The sequence below is a fragment of the Rhinatrema bivittatum genome, chromosome 3 (genome assembly GCF_901001135.1).
Source record: "Rhinatrema bivittatum chromosome 3, aRhiBiv1.1, whole genome shotgun sequence".
NCBI classification, from domain to species: Eukaryota; Metazoa; Chordata; class Amphibia; order Gymnophiona; family Rhinatrematidae; genus Rhinatrema; species Rhinatrema bivittatum.
This window is the reverse complement of record NC_042617.1, coordinates 4619886-4641324: the sequence shown is the minus strand read 5'-3', so window position 1 is coordinate 4641324 and position 21439 is coordinate 4619886. Positions and strand designations below refer to the sequence as shown.

General features: G+C 43.7%; 1 protein-coding gene across 5 annotated transcripts in view; it reads left to right on the top strand.

Annotated features, from left to right (window-relative positions):
• The window catches only part of LOC115086663 (multidrug resistance-associated protein 7-like), a 174801-nt gene that overhangs the window by 128191 nt on the left and 25171 nt on the right, over positions 1-21439 (top strand). For all 5 annotated transcript variants that reach the window (XM_029592826.1, XM_029592829.1, XM_029592827.1 and 2 more), the window contains exons 15-18: positions 4953-5296; positions 7804-7973; positions 14081-14241; positions 18969-19222. In XM_029592826.1, the coding sequence (XP_029448686.1) occupies positions 4953-5296; positions 7804-7973; positions 14081-14241; positions 18969-19222 (929 nt within the window). The remainder of the gene's footprint in view (positions 1-4952; positions 5297-7803; positions 7974-14080; positions 14242-18968; positions 19223-21439) is intronic.

Genomic DNA, 21439 nt, shown 5'->3' with positions numbered 1-21439 from the left:
AGAAATTAAGGCGAAGAGATCCAACAAGGTGATATCTCAGGAACCCTGGAATGGAATTTGAAGCTGGAATTCCCACCTGTGCAGAGCAGCATCAGGATGGTAGCTGTAATTAGTCCCATGACAAGCACCAAGCTCAGAGAAGCATGGGCTGAATTGGAACTGGTGGACGAAGCCAGGCTTAGGGTGCAGGCGCCTCCTGCAAGTTGGTCAAACCCAAAGATCTGGAGTTGCTGTAATCCGATTCAAGTAGGCATACACTCTCTGAAGCTTGATGATGTTCGGCAAAGAAGCAGAGCTTAGTAATGAAGATGTGGAAACCTGGGCGCAAGCGCCTCCTGCAGGTCATGTGAAACTCAGGATGGAACCCCACATCTCTGTGGAACCGAACAGAGATGGTCTCTGGAACAAGTGCAGCCGCTTCCTGCTGGTCATGAGAATCCAGACATACTCAAAAGACGAAACCAACAACAAACATTTTTTAACCAGTCAAAAAGTCCAGAAAACTAGGAGCAAAAGTTTTTCTAGGCAAGAAACAAGATTCAAAAAATATCCAGGAACTTGAGCCTGTCGCAGGAACAGCTCACCGAGCTCATGGCTTTCAGATCCTGTTGTGACCGCGGCTTTTGGATCCTGTTGTGACCGTGAGGCCTACGGATCCTGTTGCAGGCGCAGCCTATAGTTGGTATTGAGGGCATGGAGGCGCAGTCGCTAGCTCATGGGAGAGCATGAGCCCCTGAACCTCGGCATGACTCAGGGAGAAGCCCCAAGGCACACCATGGGAAGTGAAGGCATGCAAACATGGATGGAACAGGAACAAGGCAGGACTAGAACTAAGGCAAGGAACTTTGGAACAGGAACAAGGCAGGATCAGCCCTCCGCTGGACCTACACGCACCAATGAGACCCAGCAATGCACTGCTGGGCTCAGGAGTAGCCCTCCGGCCACTCAGAAGCCCTTCCAGACCCGCCGCTTGGGAACAAAGAATGTGTGAGGCCAGATGGAGGCTGAGGACATGGAAATTGGAAAACTCAGACAAGGACTTGGAACTTGGAAGACTCCGACAACGACTTGGAACTTGGAAGATAAAGGTGGGCACTGTCCCTCAGGGCACCCTACACAGCTCCCCATGGGCTGGTCACGGACCACACTGTCTGCTTGCGTGCCCTACACAACCTAGGAAGGCTGGTTGTGGACCACGTGTGAGTGGTACAAGCGCTGGAAGGGGATCCAAACAAACGAGGCTCCAATGACCGGAAACAGGAACCGGATTCTATAGGGATTTACCCTCAGGGTGGCCATCTGGAGGACTCTAAGAGCTGACAGACTCGGAATGTGGAAGACTCGAAACATCAGGACTTCTAGACATCAGGACCAAGGAACATCTGGAACATCAGGACATCTGGAACTAGGACAAGGCAACAAAGGAGCTCCAACAAGGAACGAGACCAGGAACATCAAAGACATGGAACGAAGAACCATCTTGGATAAATGAAGATCACAGAGGACCTTGACCAGTGAGGAAGAACACGGGCAATCATGGATTCCGATACGAAGGCCCTGAAGAACAGGAACTGAGCCCTTTTATAGGGCTGAAGCAGGAAGTGAAGCTGATGAGGACTTCATGTGGGCAGCGGGCTTTTTCCGCCACTGGCCCTTTAAATCAGATGAAGAGGCGTGGCCACGCACCTAGAGGAGGGCCCAGGGAGTGGAGCAGGACCGAGGACAGTGATGGCCTCCAGGCCGTGAAGGAAGGTGGACCTGGACACGGCTTCCTACTGTGAAGAGGAATCCTGATGGCGGCGCTCGGGCCGCGCAGATGGAAGGAGTGGCGGCACTTCTGCCACATAGAGACGAGTCCCGGCAGCGGCAAGGCCACGAAGATGGACAGCAGCGGTGGCAGGCTCCTGCCGCATGAAGAGAGAGTGTGTGGCGGCTTGCAAGCTGTGACGAAGGGATCCTGGTGGCAGCTCCTGCCATGATGAAGAATGGCAGCGGCCCTTCCTGCCACACAGGGCGTCGTTGGACCACATGGAGGCAGCAGCAGCGACATCTGGAACATCAGGACATTTGGAACTAGGACAAGGCAACAAAGGAGCTCCGACAAGGAGCCAGTACCTATACAGTACTGGCTCCGACAGCGAGCCAGTACGGTATAGGTCGCCACAAGGAAGTCCTGTGGCATCGGGCCGATAGTGGTGGAGTCAGGCAGTAAGTGAGAGCCTGCTTGCGGGATGTGCTCCGAGAGCAGGATCATAACATCTTTTTTGAGATGCGGCGACCAGAATTGTACACAGTATTCAAGGTGCGGTCTCACCATGGAGCGATATAGAGGCATTATGACATTTTCCGTTTTATTCACCATTTCCTTCCTAATAATTCCCAACATTCTGTTTGCTTTTTTGACTGCCGCAGCACACTGAGCCGATGATTTCAATGTGTTATCCACTATGATGCCTAGATCTCTTTCTTGAGTTGTAGCACCTAATATGGAACCCAACATTGTGTAATTATAGCATGGGTTATTTTTTCCTATATGCATCACCTTGCACTTATCCACATTAAATTTCATCTGCCATTTGGATGCCCAATTTTCCAGTCTCACAAGGTCTTCCTGCAATTTATCACAATCTGCTTGTGATTTAACTACTCTGAATAATTTTGTATCATCTGCAAATTTGATTATCTCACTTGTCGTATTTCTTTCCAGATCATTTATAAATATATTGAAAAGCACGGGTCCCAGTACAGATCCCTGAGGCACTCCACTGCCTACTCCCTTCCACTGAGAAAATTGTCCATTTAATCCTACTCTCTGTTTCCTCTCTTTTAGCCATTTTGCAATCCACAAAAGGACATCGCCTCCTATCCCATGACTTTTTACTTTTCCTAGAAGCCTCTCATGAGGAACTTTATCAAATGCCTTCTGAAAATCCAAGTATACTATATCTACCGGTTCACCTTTATCCACATGTTTATTAACTCCTTCAAAAAAGTGAGGCAGATTTGTGAGGCAAGACTTGCCCTGGGTAAAGCCATGCTGACTTTGTTCCATTAAACCATGTCTTTCTATACGTTCTGTGATTTAATACACTCTCCACTATTTTTCCTGGCACTGAAGTCAGGCTAACCGGTCTGTAGTTTCCCGGATCGCCCCTGGAGCCTTTTTTAAATATTGGGGATACATTAGCCACCCTCCAGTCTTCAGGTACAATGGATGATTTTAAAGATAGTTACAAATTTTAACTAATAGATAGGAAAATTAATTTTCCAGGAAGTCCTATGGATTGAAATGGAGGAGGTTTGCCTTTTTGTGTGATTACTTTTCTGAGTCAGGTCTTAAGGCCAACTCAGTTTAGTGTTCACCTTTCTGCAACTGGGGTTTATCATCATTAGGTAGAAGGTAAACCCATCTCTGTACAGCCTTTAGGTGTCAGATTCATGAGGGGCTTGCTTCACTTGAAGCCTCCCATCAATCCTCCTGCTGTGCCTTTGGATCTCAACCAGCATTTACCTGGCTAATGAAAGCTCCCTTTCAACCTAGAGACTCCAGTGAGCTAAAGTACCTGACCTGGAAGATCCTATTTTTGGTGGTGGTCACTTTTGCCTGTATAGTCAGTGGGTTCCAGGTCCTAATGACTTATCCATCTTATTCTGAGTTTCTTCTCAGTAGGGTGGTTCTGTGAACCCATCCTAAGTTCCTTCCTAAGGAAGTGTCAGACTTCTACCTTAACCAGTCAATCGTTCTTCCAGTAGTCTTTCACAGGCCACATACCCACAAAGGTGAACAAGCACTACAGAATTTGGACTGTGAGAGAGTCTTTGTTTTCTATCTGGAGTGCACTGAAGCCCTTAGAAAGTCCACCCAGCTTTCTGTTTCCTTTGATACCAAAATAACCTGGAATTGTCACTTGCAGACACACCAAGGCCCATATTAGGTCTCTGCGCACCTTGGCTAGTTAACTGGATAAGCTTATCCAGCTAACTGTAGGACAGGTCTATGGGCCGAATATTGGAGTTAGCCGGATAACTTAACCAGCTATCTCAGCTTCTCCCAGTTATGCCCCTATGTTATCCATCTAAATTCTAGCCGGATAACTTATTATCTGGCCAGGTAAGTGCCCAAATCTTCATTTAGCCGAATAATGTCTGAGTTATGCAGCTAAATGCTTCTGAATTTGGATCTCACCAGTTCTAACTGGTTAGCAGATTGTATCTCCTTCAGTTACAGCCAGGCAGGATTGAACTTGGTGGGTCATGGCATTAGAGCCATGATGGTGTCAGTAGCCCACCTAAGATTGGGCTCCATGGAGATTTGGAAGGCTGCGACATGGAGTTCTCTCCACCCATTCACATCGCACTACTGCTTGGACAGGGAATCCCAATACAACAGTTGGTTTGACCATCTGTCCTGAGGATCTTTTGATTATAGAATCTAACTTCATCCCCCCCTTTAGGTCCTGTTATTTTGGTTACAGGTTGTCCCATGTTAAAAAAAAAAAAACAACCAGGCCCACAGCCACCACAAACAGTTTTAGTCTGACACTGTTTTGAGTTTTCCACTTTTTTCATTTGGGGCAGTCTGTAGCTAGGGATTCCCCTCTTGTGGTGATTGCTTTCCTGCTGGTCCTTGGAGAAAGTGGAGTTGTTTACTTATAACCGGTGTTCTCTGAGGACAGCAAGATGTGAGTCCTATGAAAACCCACCCACCTCCGCTTGCACTTAGTGTGGATGCGTGGCAGTAGGGCATGCTCAAAGCTTCTACAAACCTTGAAATTACATTTCTGTGCCAGGCTCCATTTGATCATATCATCCATGCTCTCCTCAGAGAACACATGTTATAGCAAGCAGCTCTGTTTTCTGTTGATCAGTACCTCTGAGACCTAGTACAGTGTTTCCCTGATTTGTCAGACGTACTAATGTCATGCTTTTAAATACTATTTTCTTGTTGCCAGGCAACGGTGTTGTTCTTCGATACTACGCCGATAGGCAGGATCATTAATCGCTTCTCCTCTGACATGGAGGTTGCAGATGAGAGCCTTCCATATAATCTCAATATGGTCTTGGTCTTCATCTTTGCCCTGCTGGGCATGGTGGTGATAATAAGCTACGGGCTGCCCTGGATTATCCTGGTGATGGTGCCACTCACCGCCCTTTACTTCTACATCCAATGGTACTATCGGCACACCTCACGGGAGCTGAAACGGCTCAACAGCATCACTCTCTCGCCAATCTACACCCACTTCTCGGAGACCCTGACAGGACTACACACCATCCGGGCAACCCGAGCAACAGACAGGTGAGCAGGGCAGGTAAACTTATTTGTCATCATTTAAAAACGATCACTTATATCTTTTATTTCCTCTTGGCCCAGCAGTTTCTTCTTACTCTTTTTTGGGCTTCCAGCTCGATCTCTGGGCTTATGGTCTCAACACTCTACGAAGGGTTCCCCTCCCAACCTAGCCAAGGAATTGCAGCAACGCTCCTCTTCCAGGGGCCACAAAACACAGCTCTCTCTAGAACTCAGCTAACATGGATCTTGAGTTCAGCCTCCAGGTGTTGTCTTTGTGCAATGGCTGGACTACCCTTCCTGTTAGGGGCTGTGTAAATATTGCCTCTGTGATTCACCCAAAGGACAGAAGCCTGATCTTCTGCAGAGCACTGTCATTGAGCCACTAGGCTGGCCCTCATGTGCTGTATTTGTTTTATCTATTCTGGTGTAGGTGAGGCCATCTCTCAAAAAAGGACAGAGAGAGGTTACAAGTAATCCAGAGAAAGGCAACCAAAATGGTGTGGGGTCTGCACCAAAAGACATGAGATGAGACTGAAGGGCCTAACTATGGATACTCTAGAGAAGAGGAGAGACATGGGGATATAATACAAAATTTTAAATAGCTGAAAGGTATTAATAATATGCAAGAAACAAACCTTTTCCAGTGGAAAGGAAGCTGTAGGACTAGGGGGTCATGATAGGAAGCTCTAAAGGGGTAGACTCAGGAATAATGTCAGGAAATACTTTTACACAGAAAGGGTGATAGATGCCTGGAATGCCATCCCAGAAGAGGTGATGAGGCAAGTACAGTAATGGTATCTCAGAAAAACATAGGATAAGCACAGAGGATCCCTAGTGGCTAGAGGAAGGACGTAAAGAACTGAGGTAACCGATGATAATTTTGATGCAACGTTTCTGCATGGGCGTAACCTACATGGAGCGACAGTTACAGCCCTAACAAAAGGCATGGGGTAACTTGCATGAATCGGCAATTACAGCCCTGAACGCCTTGCTGAGCAGACTGGATGAACATCTTTTATTATGTTACTATGGTTTAAATATTACTGAAAGGGTGGACATCAGTGTGTGGTTTCACAGGACTGTGTGTCCTCCTCCCTTCCTTCCCATTATGGACTTCCACAGGGATCCAATATTTAAATGTTTCTGTTTAAATATTATTTCCTTCCCTGGGTGAGATTGTCTGCTCTTTTGGTATCCAGTATTTAATGTATGTAGATGATCTTCAGCCATATCTGCCTCTTGGAGAAATGTGGCATAGGCCTGAAATGATTGCGGGATTGCATTATGACCATGAATCATTGGTTCTTGGCAACTGTGCTACAGGTAAATGAGGTTGGATGAATTTGAGTAGTTCTCAGAAGTTTCATAAATTAGATCAATTCTTAATGAACAAAGGGTTGGTTCTATCAGTTAAGAAGTCAGATAAAGGTTTTGGGAGTGCTTATCCACAGATTCTGTGCTCCCTCAAATAAAGTCCATTTGTAAATTCACAGTCTGTGCTCTTAAAGGTGTTAAACATAGTGAGAATATTTCTCCTATTTCAAAGCAGTGTCACTGGTTTCCTGTGGTCCATCGTGTTCATTTTAAAATTTTGTGTCTGGTTTTTAAATCTTTATATAGTGTTGGAGCTGGTTATCGTAAAAACCATTTAGCTTCATATTATTCTAGCCAGGCCACGCGCCCTTTTGGGAGGCTCTATTGGCTGTACCTTCATTTAAAGAGGAAGGACTGAAGTGCACCAGGGTACGGCTGTTCCAATGCGTAGCCCACAGCTATGGAAGAGCTTTTCCCAGAATGATTACTGGATTTAACCTTCTGAAAGTCAACACTTTTTTCTTTCAAGCAGCTTTTGATGTTTTGTTTTTTGTTTTTTTTTTTGGTGTCCCGATAATTTGTTTTTTAATTTCAAATCTTTTTTATTAAATTTTTTAGTTACAGCCCATTCAACATGTTAGCTGACATTGGTGTTTGCCATTGAACAACAAATAAAACAGTAAACAGAGTCAATTACAACCCCCCTCCCCCCCCCCCCCGCGTTTACTTGAATTGGTAGAAGAAGATGTCTCCCACTCTTGTATGTAATAATAATTTAAAATTTGGCTTTCCGCCCATTGTGGGAGAGACTGCAGATAATTGTCCCATATCAACAGTAAGGTTCTGCATCGTTTCTGCAAATCAAATTTCTCCATATACTTCTCATTAATACACACATCATCTATCTGTTTTCGCAAGTGGTCATACTAGGGTGGTCTTCCTGTATCCAGCATTGCAGAATGCTACGTTTAGAAATATGAGCACTTTCCCAATTTGTTTTTCTTGATACCTTAATATTGTTTATGGATTTTGTGTTATGTTTATTTTTTATTTATGCTTTTATATATTATTTGTGTTTTCTATTATTATCTTCCCACTTAGGATGTTTTTACAATTCAAGAAAGTTATAAATGTAATAAATAAAATTAAGAATACACATTCTTCTCTGGTATTGACCCCTGGTTTATTGCCTCTTGCAGGTTTGAACAGGAGAATGAAGTGCGACTGGAGAGGAATCAGCGCTGTCTGTTTATCAGTAACACAGCTATGCAATGGTTGGATATCCGTCTGCAGATGATTGGGGTTGTTGTGGTTACAGCAATTTCAGTGATTGCCATCATTCAACACCAGAGGGAATCTGGCGACCCAGGTTCAGGAATTATCTTCTCTCTTTCTTCCTTATTCAAATGTACCTGGAGCACAAGGAGAGACTCATCTCCTACACACCATCATCTCTCTTTCTTCCTTATTCAACTGTACTTTCTACATGGAGTACAGGGAGAGACTCGTCTCCTATACACCATTATCTCTCTTTCTTCCTTATTCATTTCTAGGGGAACTGAGACATCTGAGCTTAGACTGTCCCTTCCATCAGGACTACAAGGACTCTTGCCTCCTATATACTTCCTATTCAGAAGCAGTTGAAGGAGTTGGGGAGGGCTGGTGGAAGTTAGACAAATCTGTGATCTTCTCAGAAGTGTTACCTACTTATAGTTCAGAAGTAGAAGGAATTGGCCTCACAAAGAACTTTAAGTCATGCTGAAAGATTGGTGCCAGGAAGATGATTTTGATTACATTGATGAGTGGGGATGTACATGGAAGGATAAGGGTTATTAGAAATGGGATGGCTCTCATCCATCCAAGAAGGGTTTTATGAACCTTACCTGTTTCAAGTCCTAGCATTTAATACTGAACAAGGACGGGGGCATAAACTTCTTTCCCTCACCAGCAAAAACAGATAAAGTGAAAAAATGGAAGCCTTGAAGGAATATAAGTCAAAATTAAATCAGATAAAATACAGGAGACAGTGAGTATAAATAAAGGTGAGAGAGCTGCTAACATAGGTGATGAAAAAAGAGAAAAGGAGAAATCCATAAACTGCTATTAATCAATAGGGAATAGCCACTGTTCATTGCTGATATTAGCATGGGATTTATCTAATGTTTGGGTACTTGCCAGGTACTTGTGACTTGGATTGGCCACTGTTGGAAACAGGATACCGGGCTTGATGGACCCTTGGCTTGACCCAGTATGGCAATTCTTATATTCCTATGTTCTTAGAGAAGAGAGTAGGAAATAGAGCATCATTTTGGAGCCATCCGTGCAAATGTTCAAAGTCTTGTTAAGAAAATCGCAGACGTGGAGGTCATTACGGCAGAGGCAGACTTGGATATTTATTTATTTATTTATTTATTTAAAATTTTTATATATATATATATATGGAAACGAGGATTGGAAATTGAGCATCCCAGGCTATAATCTCTTAAAAAGAGACTTGGGAGAGAAACGGGAGGATGAATCGCACTTTGAGGGTAATTTTATATAGGTCTGTGTAGGGATGAAGTCCATTTATAGAAAGTGATTGTGAAAATCATGCTTTGAAAATTAATGGTGTAAATAAACTCCTATATGGTATATATGTCTGCTTGGTGATTTCATTAGCTGTGATAAACAATACTAAGGTCCCAGTCAGATGGTGGAATCTTGATTGGAGGTTTTATATGATTATAATCCTTTGATACACTTGGACACAATGGAATGTTGAGAAATTGGTTTGTCCTCTCAACTATGATGATATGCTGCAAGCAGTCACATGAACTCTGACTGAGTTTGATTTCAGGCCAGAATTTGAAAAATACAAAAGACATTGAAGTAAAAGGAAGTTGAGCATGTAAAAGAGTCCTCTTTGACAAGGGAACACCATACATAGAATTTTTTCCACTTGAAATTATTGGAGTACCTTGTGGCAGGCTTTTTAGCTGAACATGAGAACATAAGAAGTTGTTTTACTGGGTCAGACCGAGGGTCCATCAGGCCCAGCATCCTGTTTCCAACAGTGGCCAATCCAGACTACAAGTACCTGGCAAGTACCCAAAATATAAGAACATAAGAAATTGCCATGCTGGGTCAGACCAAGGGTCCATCAAGCCCAGCATCCTGTTTCCAACAGAGGCCAAACCACGCCACAAGAACCTGGCAATTACCCAAACACTAAGAAGATCCCATGCTACTGATGCAATTAATAGCAGTGGCCATTCCCCAAGTAAACTTAATCAATAGCTGTCAATGGACTTCTCCTCCAAGATCTTATCCAAACCTTTTTTGAACCCAGTTACACTAACTGCACCAATCACATCCTCTGGCAACAAATTCCAGAGCTTTATTGTGCGTTGAGTGAAAAAGAATTTTCTCCAATTAGTCTTAAATATGCTACTTGCTAACTTCATTTACCTCCATGGGAAATGCATCCATTACTATTTTGCTTTCAATATCTATGCTGTGAGAGCCAGAGACTAAAGCTTTGGGAAACAGAGAGCCTTTGGACTGTGGAAAAATTGGAAGGTAGATAAGTGGCACTTCTGCCAGTCTTAGAAGCCAAGGAAACCAGATTTGTCGAGGTCAAAAAAGGGTTATGAAAATCATTCTGCCTGTATCCTTTCACACTTGATTAATGTTTTTGAGATGAGGACAATTGGCAGAAATGCATACACAAGGCACTTGTTCCACTGAGTTAGAAATGCGTCTGATGCAAAGGCATCGGGCGATGGTCTCTTGGAGCAATAAAGAAGTAATTTCTGGTCTATGAGCAGCGTTCCCCGACTGAGGAAAAGAATCTGCAACACCAGAGGATGAAGAGACCATTCATGAGGTTTAAGAGAACGGGACGGTAACTTTCAGACCAGTGCATGGGCGCATGTTTACGCAAGTTCATCAGCCTGTGCCCAAGGACACGGCTATTTTATAACTCGTGTGCGAATATGCGCTCACGTTGTAAAACATCCTGGTCATGCACACGTGTGCGCCAAATGTTTAGTGGGCACACGCACGAGGGTGCAAACTCCGTTTCTGTCGTGTAAGTCAAGGGATTTTAAAAGCGGATATGCGCCCACGCCATTCCCAGTTTACCAGATTATCCACCAATTCACCCAGTTAACAGCTAGTTCCTCCAACTCTCCCTGGTTTGATAGCCTACACTCCTCCCAGTTACCCAGACCCGTTAAACCTCTCAGAAATGGCTCAGTCCTTTTATTTTATGACTTACACGTCATCCATTTCAGAAGTAAAGTCACGCGACAGGGGACCTTGCTGCGCGCTGGGGTGCTCAAAATGCCCATGCCCCACCCAGTCCATGTCCTCATCCCGCCCCTTTTTGGAAAGTTTGAGATGTGTGTGCCGCGGCATTTACATGCTTATATGGTTGCTTTTTAAAATATGGTCTTCATGCCTAAGCCCGACTTCTTCATGCATCCCCTAATTGATGTGTGCCGGGTGTTTAAAATTCACCTTTTACTGAGCAAGTGTGCTAAAATATTGTCCTTGCCAGGGAGATTAATAGCAGAAAGAAGAATGTTCTTTGGGACTGCCCAATTTCATATCCTGACAGCTTCTTTGCAGAGTCTTGCAGAACCTGTACCCCCTTGTTTGTTTATTTAAAACGTTGCTACCTGATTGTTCATTTGAATTTGGAATCCTTTATCCAGCTCTTGAATATCAGAAGATCATTGTAGATCGCTGTTAATTCTAGGAAATTGATATGAAGATTGGCTTCTCAAACTGACCAGATCCTCTGAGAACAAACATTTCAAAAATGGACTCTCCAGCCTTCAGGAGACACATCTGTCATTATGACGTGAGGAATTTGAGGTGAATGAAAAGTCTGGTCACAACAAAGGTTGGATAGTTGTGTCCACCATCGCAGGGGGTGAATTAGACTGCTGGAAATAGGAATTATTTTGGATATCGGATGCAGTTGTTGTGGGAGTGGACTCTTGGACCGAGGGGGAGTTGGCACAACCTGCAGGGAGGAAGCCTGCAGGTCCCCACCATCTGCAGGTGGAGCTGGCTGAAGCAGAGGTCCAACTGGAGCTTTATCAATACCAGCCCTTAAATTGAGCCTTCGGGTGCCGGGGCCTCTGTAGAAGTGAAGATCCATCACGTGGAAGTATTTGCGGGCCAGCACAGTGAGAGAGGGCGGAATCAGGTCAAGCAGTGGTCAGGGCAGGTGGCAGGTTATCAGAGTCTGGCTCAGGCTGTGGTCAAGGCAGGCAGAGTATTCTCAGTGTCGAGGTTCAGGCAGAGGTCAGGCCAGGCGAAGTTCAGTTGGTAATGGAAAACAGGCAGTAGTCAGTGGCAGGCAGAGGTCAAGCAGTCTCAAGGTCCAATCTGAGGACAAAGCCAGAAGTCCAGTCTGGGGGAGACAAGGAACGAAGAGGAGGAGCAGAAAGGGTCGCTGAAGACAGACAGGAGGACTGACCAGGAAGACAAGAACTCAAGACAAACCAGACTGCCAACGGAATTGGGAACAGGAATCAGGAACCAGGAACAGAAGTCAGAAACCAGGAATGCTGAGGCAATGCACTTCTCCAAGGAGTTGACCTATTGCCAAAGCACTGGAAAGTACTCCATCTGAGCCCTTTATAGGGCTGGCTGGAAGACATCATATCAGGAGGCACCTCCGTCAACTTCCCACCACTGGCCCTTTAAGTCTGGGGCAGACCCAGTGGCATCTTGCTGTGAAGAGGAGAGCACTCGTGGCACCGCTTCCCACTGTGTTCAGAAGAGGGGTTGGCGCTAGGGAGCAGGTAGGAGCTAGGAGGCAGGTGCGGCAGTTGGCCGTGTCACTGAAAGTCTGTGTCGGGAGGGGAGGTGAGCTAGCTTGGCTTGGCGGTAAGAGTGGCGGGAGATGAGATGGGTCTGCAGTCCACCAAACACAACACAGGTAATATTCCAAGAATTATTGAGATGCCATTGAGCTTACTGTGTGTTTAAATGCACTAGTGATGTGATGTGAATGGTCACCTCCACGTGACTGAGCATCCGCATGAAGGTTCTTCATGTTATTGACAGATGACGTACATTGATTGCAGTATCTTTATTAAATTGTGCATTCATTGAAGGTATTTATAGTGTTCCTATGCACTTAACTGATGTGTAGGATTAAGGTGAGATTTTTCCCAATTTATCAAGAATTCTAGAGACTGCAATGCCGTGAGAACTAAAGACATGTTGCTCTTGGTTTGTGCGTAAGATGAACATCTTGATATGGAAAAGCAATTTATTATTTTAGGCCTTGATGCAATGGTCATTGCCAAAGTTGTCCATGTTAGCACTTTCAACATGCCGGATGGCACCAAGCCCATCTGTGCCAATGGCCTTGGTTGGTTTGCATGGCGCTGGAGATCTCTGCCCAGTGCTTTTTCGTTAATGGTGCAGAAGCCTCAGCGTTATGTTTACCCAATGATGACGCTGAACGAGAAATTTTTTCTTTTCCATATTCTGTCTGGGAGGATGAATTAGAGCCTGCACTCCTTCACGACTGTGTTCTCTGTGGAAATGGTCTCTTAGAGGTAGAGTCTAATCTTCCCGAAGGGGAAGACCATTCGGCTTCTGAATGCAAATTCCTGAAGGCCCTGGAGTGCAGAGACATGCAGCCACATGGGCCTCGATTGGAGGAGTCGTGCGTGGGACCCAGACACTTTAAGCAAAGGTCATGAAGATCTTTTGTGTTTGCATCTTACACAAAGTTTAAATGATTTCTTACTGGCTGTTGGAGATTTCTCCGAAAGACTGAGGAAAAAAATTTAAAATAAAAAAAATGGAAATCTAATTTTATTTTATAAGTTTCAAAAATGGCAAAAACAAAAAATAAACACTGGAACAAGCAAATAAAATCCCCCGACAAACACAGCAAGAGAGCAAAAGATTTTCCATGCTGACGCTAAGGTGGACGAAAACATGTGAGGTGGCAGCTGGGCAGGAAGGAACGGCCGTGCATGCTCAGAAAGTCAGCTCCGTGTCGGCACCGTCACCCACTGCTTTGTTCCTGCTTGTCAATGGAGAAACGTTGTATTGAAAGGTACACTGGAGCTCATGCTTGCTGGCTGACACTCTGCAAGCCCAGTGAGCTCAGAATAAATAGCTTTTTAACATTTGTTTTTAACTTTAACTCTGAATTGTGGTTTGCCTTTGAGTAATCAGGTGACCTTGCTGAATGACCTGGCTCCTCAACATAAAGTTTAGGACCATGCTGACCGAGACACCTCCATCTCATTCATTTTGGGACCTGTAGTGCTGATTTCAGATGGAAGAAACAGGACTACAGATCCCATAGTGCAGTGGGAAGTCATAAATGACCACCAGAAAACTTGAATTAGCAGAGTGCAAAGTTCCTCTCTCCTTTTCTGCTTTCCCTCACACTCTTTCTCAAGCATTTCCTCCTGTGCACGCACTGAAGTCCCTGACTCTTCTTCTCTGCAGGGCTGGTGGGCCTGGCGCTGTCCTACGCACTCTCCATCACTTTCCTGCTCTCTGAGCTCATCTCCAAATTCACACATTTAGAGACGATGATGGTGAGCGTGGAGAGAGCAGAGGAGTACTCCACCGAGATCCCGAAGGAACCGGAAGACGGAATCATCCAGGTAAAGACCAGAAAGCCACTGGAAAATGTAAAGTTTGCATCGCGTGGACTTTTCTGCATGTTTCCTGGTTATTGGATCAATTTGCTACAATTTTCTGCCTCTGTAAAGCTTGCAGTGGGTGAGCTGCATAAGCTTCACCTTGCCTGGTCTCTCTGCGTCTAGATAAGTAACTGCAAGTTGTGATGTGGCAAACTCGCCAGAAGCAGGACAGAATGACTGTAGGCTTAAACAACAGAGATTAGCAATCAATGGGCCTGAATAGAGAAAGCTGCCGTTTCCTCACAATTTTGGGAGGTAGAGAGATGAGAGGAGGCTGCCAGGAGTACCTCCTGCTCCTTTGAGCTTCTAGCTTGGTCAGGACCATCCTCTGCTGGGCTCTGGTACCCTGAGCATTCATTCATAGCTCCTTGAGGGTTTTCCACTCCCAGTCTGTGGCCAGCTCCCTCCAGAACCTGCTTAATGTAAACCCTGACTCTCATAATGGCACAGCATTACCTGCTGGCCGAGACATCCTCCTGCCTCCAGCCTGGGGAACAGAACCTGGCTCGGGGACTTGAACCCACGTCTTCTGCATGGCAGTTTAAAAAGGTGTACCTACTAGAAAGGGGCAGATATTCAGAGGCCAGCTGGCAAGTTACTTAGTAAGAGCAACGTGGGATTTGCATGCAGGAGCACTAATTTGTGCACTCGAGTTTTGTGCTAAATTTCTTGTATTTTATTTATAAAATTTATATTCTGCTGCTCCACAAGTCTCAGCGGGGGACAAACAAACATACATAATCATAAAAACAAAACACAGTAACAAAAATAAACGTCTTGCTCATACAAAGTCAGCCTAACCTGAAGCCCAAGAGACCCTCCCCATCCTCCCTGTAATGAGTGCTTGGGCCCCCCAGAAGAGACGTCACAGCTATCAGAAGCCAAAGAAAGAAGATGTGTCTTCAGTTGCTTCCTGAACCTCAATAAATCACCTTCTTATTTCAAGAACTCCGGAAGCTTCTTGCAGAGAACTGGTCCCCCCATTCTTGTCTTCTAATTGTTTCATAAGAGGGCACCTCCTGCAAACATCGTAAATTCCAGGACCCACGCTGGACGTCCAATACTGTGGGGCGAGTCCGTGAACAACTTTAAAGCCAAAACACAAGATTTTAAAGCTACTACGCCGGAAAACTGGCAGCCAGTGAAGGATGAACACCGGTGAAACATGGTCCTGAGAAGAGCATCCAGATATCATTGGATTAACTGCAGTGCCCTCAAAGTAGGTTTTGGGAGGCCCAAAAATAAGAAATTACAATAATCCAAAGACGACTATTAATGGGTTTAAATTGGGGGCAAAGCTGTACCCCCAAAAATGTGCATCCAAAGGCAGGTTAAAATGTGAGCACAGCTTATTCATGAATTCTGTTAAGCAGCGGGAGTTAAAATGATTCTTCTTGCACTTTCCTTCTGCCGCACACAGAGGCATTGAGGAGAAAAGCCAGAGCTGCGTATCACAAGGACGGTACATGCCCAAGGTTTCTTGTGTTCCTTGCCCGGCTGCGCCTACTAATCCATGGATGGCCTCGCTCGCTCATAGGCTTCTGTGGGCTAGAAATGTCATAAACAAATATCTGTGAAGCAACCTCCGCCTGGAAGGCTTTGGCTGGGCTGCCGGCGTCTCAGAGCCTCCCCTACCAATTTCAACCAAATCCATCCACCGAGAGAGCCCCCAGTGCATGTGTGGGGACGAGGAGGAGGAGAGCGGGTGCTTTGCACGACTTAAACCAGAAACGTTCTTTCTTTCTTCACCTGGGTCGCTGAGTAGAACTGCAAACCCTCTACAATTGTTCAAAAATGGAAGGATATAATCTCCAGAACAATGCTGCACGCAACCCTGGGAAAAACAAATCCCCAAAGAATGCCAAATGGTGAAGCGGATGTCTCACTGCAGGAGATGATAGCCCACCCAATGTTTGTAAATGATTTTTTACCATGCATGCATTAAAATATCAGCGTGCACGTTAAATTGCCTCTTAGCACGAGATACGCAACGTCCTTTCCCACCTTCCAAAAACTTTAGTGCCACAGTGTGTGCACGCTGTTATCTTTATTTAAAATGTGTTAATCACTTACACTTGGCGCACTAAGCAATGTACAAAAAATACAAACATGCAGATAAGACAAAGCATAAAAACAGTAAAATGCAGGTAAAACAAGAGTTAAATAATAAAGCCACTTCTAAAGCCTCAAATAACCTATAGACAACAGAGATTTGCTAAGCCTGCTTTAAAAAGAGCTGTCTTTAGTAACATTTTAAAATTCTTCCCAGAATCTGTTAAACGCTATGATCTGTACCCAAGCAAATCCCTGAATGACCCAAGGTAAGTGGCCTGGCCCAACCATGCAGGGTCTCTGAAAACTGCAGGCCCCTTGGGGCATTAGACAAAAGCACAATACAAAGGCTGGGAAAACATCTCGCCGAGCTTGCTGGACACCACGTGGGTGACAGAGACAGCAAGGGCAAGAAAACAAGAAAACCCAAACAGAGAGAAGGCTCCTAAACGTACAAGAGGGAGAAAAGAAATCCCCGGGGCCCTGCAGCTCCAGAAACTTTCCATGCAGTAGCTGTGAGAGAGCAGGACCGTGACTTGCAAAATCTGTGGACGAAATGAGAGGCAGGAAGGGGATAGGATAGGGGGCTGCACGTGCCCAGAGGAACCTTGGAGGTAAAGTTCCGTGCGGCCTCCATGGGACGACGTCAGCCCCATGCGAGGAATGACATCCTGCTGTGCTCGGAGAAAAAGGCTTTTCTTAATAATATTCATGGAAGAGGAGCCTCACCATGATTATACTTCCAATATGGCTCTTTCAGTGATTTCCAGCGTTTTGCATGCTTCCTCTTCCTTGTACTGGGGAGCTTTGTGACCATATTAGATCATTTTAAATTGCATTGTGGAGACAGGATAGTGCAAACACCAAACCTTTTTCCTTTTTGATTTTGTGTGTTTGGTGATTTTCCTGTACTGGGGAGCTTTGTGACCATATTAGATCATTTTAAATTGCATTGTGGAGACAGGATAGTGCAAACACCAAACCTTTTTCCCTTTTGATTTTGTGTGTTTGGTGATTTTCTTGTACTGGGGAGCTTTGTGAGGATATTAGATCATTTTAAATTGCATTGTGGAGATAGGATAGTGCAAACACCAAACCTTTTTCCCTTTTGATTTTGTGTGTTTGGTGATTTTCTTGTACTGGGGAGCTTTGTGAGGATATTAGATCATTTTAAATTGCATTGTGGAGACAGGATAACTGCAAACACCAAACCTTTTTCCTTTTTGATTTTGTGTGTTTGGTGATTTTCTTTTCCTTTTTGATTTTCTGTTTTGCTATGCGCAAAACTAAGACAAGAGTGCGATCCTATCCGATGACATGAAGGAAGAAAAACAGTGCAAGAAGGCCATGATGAGAGCCAGAAGAATGCTAGGGAGCATTAGAGGTATTACAGTACAAGAAAAGGAGGTGATACTGCCTTTGTATGGGTAATTAATGAGACCTGACCTGGAGTTCTGGAGGCCGTACCTCACAGGGATGTACAGTAGACATTTGGGTAACCCTTCCCTGGACTGCCTGTAAGTGAAGCCGAGTCTGCAGAACAAGCCCTGTCTACTTCCCCCATGACCCATTTTACCAAGGGCTGCTCCAGGCATTCTCAGCGGTGTCTGCTTCTTTCAAAACTATTCAGAAATGAAGCTCCCCAGTTTTTTTTCTGGTGGTCAAGCTTTAGCCTCCTTTAATATTTCAAATATGTTTTTATTTTGCTTATTTTGATTGTCGTCTGGATGTCCATGAAGCTTACTAGGCTGAGTTCTTATTTTTGTTTCCATTTACATTCTACATTTATTAAAATTTCTTGATCGCTGAACACAATGAAGGCCTGACAGATGAACAGAGATACATATATAATCAGATTTTTAAAAAAGCATATTACAGACAATAAAATATAAAACTTGTGAGATTCTCACAAAAAATAAAATTCTAACTACTCATAAAATTCAGTTTTTAAAAGAAAATCCAAGTAAAAATAAATTAACAAATAAAATATAATTAAAATCATTATTAAATATAACATAGAAACACTAACTCCGATATTGAAACGCTATTTAGCCGGATAAGCCAGACTTATCCAGCTAAGTGGCGGTCACTGAATTTCTGGCTATGTTCAGTTGCCACTACTTAGCTGGATTAGCTGGAGAAGTAGTTGGCAGGCAGTGGGCGAATCAGGGCAGCGCTGTTTAACTGGATAAGTAGCAATATTGATATTTAGCCAGTTAATCAGATAAGTTAGACCTGCATGCAGATATAACTCATCCGGATAAGTAGTGCTGAATATGGGGATATTCAGCAGCATAGCCATCCTGCTGATTATCCCATATAATGCTGCTGAATATCCCATGTAAGTTAGCCAATAACTCTTAGCCGGCTAACTTACATAAATGGCTACCTTTGAATACTGAGACCACTGTAATTATATTTGATGTTCAGTTAATTCCCAATGAGTTATGTCACTGGAAAAAAAATGTAATGGTAAGAAAACGTGAAAGATAGTGTTATTTTTGTTTATTTCTGATTTCATTCTTTCATTTATTTATATTCCGCCTTCCAGACGCTTGCAAAGCGTGTTACATTCAGGTACTGGAAGTAGTTCCTTATTCCCAGATGGCTCACACTCTAAGTCTGTACTTTGACAGGTTGCTCCTGATTGGCCGAGTGAGGGTCATGTGGAGTTCAGGAATGTCGGGCTGGCCTATCGAGCTGGACTCCCCAATGCCCTGGATGGGGTGAACTTCACCATCGCTCATGGAGAGAAGGTGGGCATCGTGGGCCGAACTGGATCCGGCAAATCCACAATGTTCCTGGCTCTCTTCCGCATGATTGAACTAAACGGAGGACAGATCTTTATCAACAATGTGGATATCCGGCTGGTTGCCCTAGAGGAGCTCAGGTAAGTTGGATATAAGAACATAAGAACATGCCATACTGGGTCAGACCAAGGGTCCATCAAGCCCAGCATCCTGTTTCCAACAGTGGCCAATCCAGGCCATAAGTACCTGGCAAGTACCCAAAAACTAAGTCTATTCCATGTAACCGTTGCTAATGGCAGTGACTATTCTCTAAGTGAACTTAATAGCAGGTAATGGACTTTTCCTCCAAGAACTTATCCAATCCTTTTTTAAACACAGCTATACTAACTGCACTAACCACATCCTCTGGCAACAAATTCCAGAGATTAATTGTGCGTTGAGTAAAAAAGAACTTTCTCCGATTAGTTTTAAATGTGCCACATGCTAACTTCATGGAGTGCCCCCTAGTCTTTCTATTATTCGAAAGTATAAATAACCGATTCACATCTACCCGTTCTAGACCTCTCATGATTTTAAACACCTCTATCATATCCCCCCTTAGCCGTCTCTTCTCCAAGCTGAAAAGTCCTAACTTCTTTAGTCTTTCCTCATAGGGGAGCTGTTCTATTCCCTTTATCATTTTGGTCGCCCCTCTCTGTACCTTCTCCATCGTAATTATATCTTTTTTGAGATGCAGTGACCAGAATTGTACACAGTATTCAAGGTGCGGTCTCACCATGGAGCGATAGAGGCATTATGACATTTTCTGTTTTATTCACCATTCCCTTTCTAATAATTCCCAACATTCTGTTTACTTTTTTGACTGCCACAGCACACTGCACCGACGATTTCAATGTGTTATCCACTATGACGCCTAGATCTCTTTCTTGGGTTATAGCACCTAATATGGAGCACAACATTGTGTAATTATAGCATGGGTTATTTTTCCCTATACTATATACTAATGAGTACTTTCCCTTCTTAACGAAACTTAGAACGCTAGAGATCTTGACCGTCATAATAGGCATCATTGTGTTATGCTTCTCAGCAATTTTTTCACTCTGCCTTGTTTATAATCATAGGTCAGTGTGATCACCTCAAATAATTTTTTAATTTTTCTGTGCTTCATCACCCGTGATATTAAAATATACATTAACTCCTGAACTTATGTTATACGTTCATAATCTATGAGAACTTTGTCTTATCTTATATTCCAATTCTCATGGTGTTGCAATCTTCATATTCGTTTCGAACTCTCTGTTCGATGCTGTTGAATGTTGCAGTCTTTAAATTTATAGCATTCTCCTTGCCCACGTATTACGATCTCCTTGCCCGACACAGTGCTGTGTTTCGGACTTAATAATGTCCTTTCTCAAGGGCTTTTTTCTGCGTCAGAAATACAATATTCATAGTTATTAAAATGACATAATCTTGACCAACGTTCAACATTTTGCAATTGAAAGTTACTCAGCGAGATACTCACATATACTCACATATAATATGCATCATTAGTATCCTTTGAAGATACCTCTCTCCGAACTCACTATATGTGAGTATCTCGCTGAGTAACTTTCAATTGCAAAATGTTGGATGTTGGTCAAGATTATGTCATTTTAATAACTATGAATATTGTATTTCTGATGCAGAAAAAAGCCCTTGAGAAAGGACATTATTAAGTCCGAAACACAGCACTGTGTCGGGCAAGGAGATCATAATACGTGGGCAAGGAGAATGCTATAAATTTAAACACTGTAACATTCAACAGCATTGAACAGAGAGTTCGAAATTAATATGAAGATAAGCCTTCCGAATACTTGAGCGTGGATAACCTCTAGCTGAAAAACGTTCATTTAGAAATTTTGATTGTATTTCAAAATCCGCTGTAGATGTACATAAGCGTCTGAGGCGAATATATTGACTTACAGGCAAATTTCTCTTTAAATTCCTAGGGTGTGCACTGGAATAGTGAAGATAAGTATTATAACTGACTGGTTTTCGGTAAATTGAAGTTACAAATTTTCTTCCAATTAAGGTGATACGAATATCCAAAAAGGTTATTGTATGTGAGTCAAAAGAGGCTGTAAATTTCAAGTGAGAATTGCAGGAATTTAACCAAGACAAAAAAATTCGGAATGAGTCTTCATTCCCCTCCATAATACAAAGACATCATCGATGTATCGCTTCCAGGTGACCAATTGTTGCATAAATGGGTGGTTGGTAAGCCAGCTAGTCTCAAAATAATGCATATAGAGATTCGCAAGGTCTGGGGCCATGGTGGCCCCCATGGCAGTACCACATACTTGTAGAAAAAACTCTTG